At 42.7% G+C, this 4,423-nt stretch overlaps 1 protein-coding gene across 1 annotated transcript in view; it reads right to left on the bottom strand.

The window, feature by feature from the left end:
- Window positions 1-1,666: 1,666 nt before the first annotated feature.
- The window catches only part of LOC147895627 (uncharacterized), a 2,768-nt gene continuing 11 nt past the window's right edge, over window positions 1,667-4,423 (bottom strand). Inside the window, exons 1-2 of the mRNA XM_087383872.1 lie at window positions 2,348-4,423; window positions 1,667-2,188 (exon numbers count right to left, since the gene is read on the bottom strand). The exon at window positions 2,348-4,423 is cut by the window's right edge and continues 11 nt beyond it. Of these exons, the coding sequence (XP_087239998.1) occupies window positions 2,025-2,188; window positions 2,348-4,373 (2,190 nt within the window). The 5' untranslated portion in view covers window positions 4,374-4,423 and the 3' untranslated portion in view covers window positions 1,667-2,024. The remainder of the gene's footprint in view (window positions 2,189-2,347) is intronic.

The following is a 4,423-nucleotide window of genomic DNA, read 5'->3' as shown; positions in this document are numbered from 1 at the left end:
CAGCAGAATGGGTACAATCTCCCCCCCCCTTAGATGAGTGGCTCACGCTTCCTCATCTAGAGTATTTATGATTTTTCATAAAAGCACCAAGGAGCCAAAATTATCCCTCTCATTCAAAAATGAGGGATTTTACTTTACATAGCCATCTTAGGGCCCAAAATGATTTATGTCCTCAACAAAATATATTGCTCAAACTTGCAATAATTAAACAAATACAAAATTGGCCCAAGGCCATATATAATGCGCTGTGCGATACCTCAATCGGTACCCTCGCACTAACTCCAATCCTCGCTATGAGTTCCATCACCTGTACTCAAGCCGCCAATTACATTAGTTATTAACAATCGATTGAACGAATCACCGAATCAATCGATCCATCCCAACATAACCACGCTCAAAGCACAATAATCAAGCACAATACCGATAACACTAGCGACATTAGTATTAACATGGAATCACCCACAATACCGATCATCTAGCATGGCAAAACACAAGCTAGTCACGCGTCCCCAACTAACCACACAAAGTATCCACTAGGACCGCCGCCGTGTCCGGTGCGCTCCTATGGAGTACTTTGCCATAGTCACACTCAACTAATAATAATAATGTCCAAAGCAAGATATATCATAAATATAATTTCCGTAACACAAACAATGCACTTGTACAATGTAGTTAAGAGTCAAGACTCATCACTCAAGACTTAAAAGTTAAAGTTAAGACTCACGATTGAAGAGCTCACAAGTTTTGAGTACTTAAAGGTTTAAACTGACAATTGAATCTTGTCACATGTGACATGAATGAAAACTGCATCTCGATACATATAATTGAAAGAAAGCTTTCGACTCTCAAGACTCAAATCTCTGAAGGTTCATCCTAATCTGAATCTATGAGGTCACTGCCACTGCTCGATCCAAAGTCACCATCAATGATAGCATGGCTAAGTCAAACTCAATGTGTGTTGTTACTCCCCACCCACCCAAAAAAAAAAAAAAACGCAAGAGTGTCTAAAGGTGTCTTAAGGTAAGACACGTGTCTTAAGTGTCTTAAGTGTCTTATCATAAGACGCAAGTGTCTTAACAACCATGGTCGACAGTGTACAGAGCTGCTCTCATACAGCCAACAATTACAATTCCTCATTCTTGAATTCCAAATACAATTCAGTAACGAGAAGATGAACAGATTGCATGCTTTATTGCAGCATACTGCAATAACCTCTGACACCTGGTACCTACAAATCCCACATTATTGAATACAACATCTAGTTCAGAAAAACACCCTTTTCATTACTGCATGCCTTGTTATTGTCACTTTTGTGTTTGAAAAGCCTGCATCATTCATTAGATCCATTCATTTGAACATATTTTGCAATCATATTTTCATTCTCTTAAGGAAAATGCAAGTGTAAGCAGGTCCAGAAGCAATCATGCAAAGGTGTGTCATTCATAAAGTTCAGATCATCTGTTTCATTTTGACTCCCTTTTTTGCTACACATGGACAAAGAGAAGCAAGTTTCCCAAGATCACACATATCTGACTAATAGAGCATCATTGGATCTTGAAGTACCTGGTACAATGATCCATACATGACATTGTATCTGCTGTGAGATCACGCTCGAGGTTGATAGAGAAGGGCAACAAGCACAAGGGTAGTAACACTGGGCTGCCATGAGGGGTCTGCTCCGAGGCTGAAAAGCTATGAAAAAGATTCTGACGGCAGAGGAGGTGTATAAAGAGCTACAAGGTCTATACAGTGCAACACTTGTCTATACCTTGTAGCTCTTCCAACTGCAACACTGCATAGTGCACACATACCTAGCAGATGCTTTTTCTCTGTGATCTTGTCACCTACTTTTCTCTAGAGAAAACAACATACATCTAAACTCGGACATTCAGATGCGTACCTTCACTGTTTGTCTAAGGTACAATCTGCCACATCAGCGGGAGAGCTAACAAAGTAAAAGCACAAAACAAATATTGCAAAAACAAGACCTCGAAATAAGAAACATGTTACTATTATTGGCAAACTCAACAGCAGCAATCACTATGTACAGTTGAGGCACAACCGTGCAACCAGTTGTCTACCACTGGTTTGAAGATCCAGTCCTGCTGCATACAATGAGGATCAGCAATCATCCTCTCCCTCGTCTGATCTCTAAGACACAATACAGCAGCGACATCTTCATTACAAGCTGCCTCAGTCCAAGGGAGTTTCCCATTCAGTAATTTTAAACAGCAGAACAGTAACGACTCTAAATCCCTTATTCCTTTGGAATTTCGTTGGGAACCAAGAGAAGCATCCGAGGCAAACTCCAAATCTACGAATCTGGGAGCATCTATGGAAAATGCACCTGCCAATCGAAACTCCTTCTGGACCATCAGTGCAAACTTCCAATAATCTGCTCCCGACGCCATCCCCCAATCTATCAAATGAAAATGGCCATCATTGCTATAGCAAATATTTCGGGGGCTTATGTCATTGTGACTAACTTTATGCCAAGATGTATGACATATGATGTCATGCAGCTCCTTGCTCATGCAATTGACCTCTTCACAAGTCACCTTGAGTTGCACCAAACTTATACCGACAGAAGCCATCAAAAGGGCTGGTCTATTACAGCCTTCCACCACTACGGGAAAGGCAGATGCACACACACGGGAGCAGAGTCTGTCCCGGAAAAACATGTCTCTTTCGATTTGGCACCATTTTTGCCACAGTGCTCCAAAGGTCAAGGCAACATCCCTATGTTTGAACTTTGGGCCAAGCTTTAAATAGCATTCCATTCCTTCTAGTGCTACATGCAGTACTACACACAAGTGAGTTACCATTAGAACTTGCTTCACGGAGACCTTCAACTCCGAATTACTCTGAGACCAACACCAACAGTTCGAGAAATGCAAAATCTGATCTCCAATCTTAAAGCTATCCATGGCTTTAATGCAGATATTCTGTCCCTCATGCCACAACGGATCAGCTTCCTCCTCGCTGGCTGCCTGCAACGTCCTAGTCTCCAAGCATTTAAATATAGCAAACACAAGATACTTAAATCCAATTTCTTCGGTCGCCACTTTGTGGAGCCTGTTAGGCTCATTCGCTGCACTAGTAAACTGACTTATCTGCACTTCTAACCGCTTCTTTGACAATCGCCTTTGATCCTCATCTGATACCCCTATCTCTGATACACCTCCAGTGTGCACAATTTGGGTAATTGGGGTTAAATACCTTGAAATTTTTTCATTCTGCAAGGTATGCGTGGTGAAGCAGACCTGAACATAGATGCAATCTGTGACAATGGACGTGAACTGATGGTCATCCAACAAGTTGTACTTCCAAACCAGTCTCCCATATAACAAAGAAGTTACCTTGAATAATTGGCCAACAGCTTCTTTGAATTTGACCTCCCTTTCTCTAATGGAAACCTTGAACGACTTCACTTCTCCGTTCAAATCCCCACTTTGTTCTGCTGTATGAGCTGAAAGACTTTTGTTGGACGACCAAATGAAATCAGGAATAAGGTCTCCATCTGAGAAAATCGATTCATGTAGTGTTGAGTGTGGTGGTATCAAATACGTTGGAGACATGGCCAAGTTGGCCCCACCTAATAGTAGTCCCATGTCTATAGCCAACTTAGACAAAAATTCACAGAATGCAGTATATGCTGGCAAGTCCATCGGGCACTCAAGTGCTTGTATAACCTCATATACTTTTGTCTTCAAGGTTTCACCGTGACTATCCCAAAAACGCTCAAACTTTCTCTCCTGGTCCAAAACGTTCCAGGGTTCCAGGATAACCGAAGTGGCAATGTCCTTACATTTGTCGCTTCCTAGAACCGTGCTACTCCCCCCCGGAAAAAACTGCCTGCTTCGTTTCACTCCCTCCACGAACGACTGATTTCCCACAAGCGAATTGGTTTTCCTCTTGATTCTGGCTAATCTATCAGCCAATACCTGAGCTAGAGCATCATCATTTGATTGCCTTGTGAAAATTTCGATTAGCTTGTCCTCCGTTGCAACAGCTTGTTGATCCAGCTTCTCGAGCTCATCGGTCCAGCCAGCTGATGTACTTGCAGTGGCGTCAGCCCGCCCTGGATCCTGAACCACATCACCACCTGATGTACTTATAGACGTCGCATCATCCCGCCCTTGATCCTGAACCACATCACCACCTGATGTACCTGCAATAGTCGCGTCAGCCCGCTCTTGATCCTGAACCACATCGGCATCTCTGAATAAATACTTCGCTGCCTTTCGGTACACCATTCCAGTATTGTGATTTTGCACTTCGAAGTACCCATCTGGCTGAGCTTGCATTATAATACCTCGCGACTTCCCTCTTCCAGCCTTCCAAGACACTAAGTCACCCGCTTTGAATTCCATGCTAACAGATTTCAGGCGATAGACAGTGAATAGCTAGCTGAATTCGGGCG

Source organism: Dipteris shenzhenensis, chromosome 13 (assembly GCF_047967505.1).
Source record: "Dipteris shenzhenensis isolate YYH24624 ecotype China chromosome 13, Dip_SZ_1.0, whole genome shotgun sequence".
NCBI lineage: Eukaryota > Viridiplantae > Streptophyta > Polypodiopsida > Gleicheniales > Dipteridaceae > Dipteris > Dipteris shenzhenensis.
Note: the sequence above shows the minus strand (reverse complement) of the source record. Positions and strands in the feature narration are given on the sequence as shown.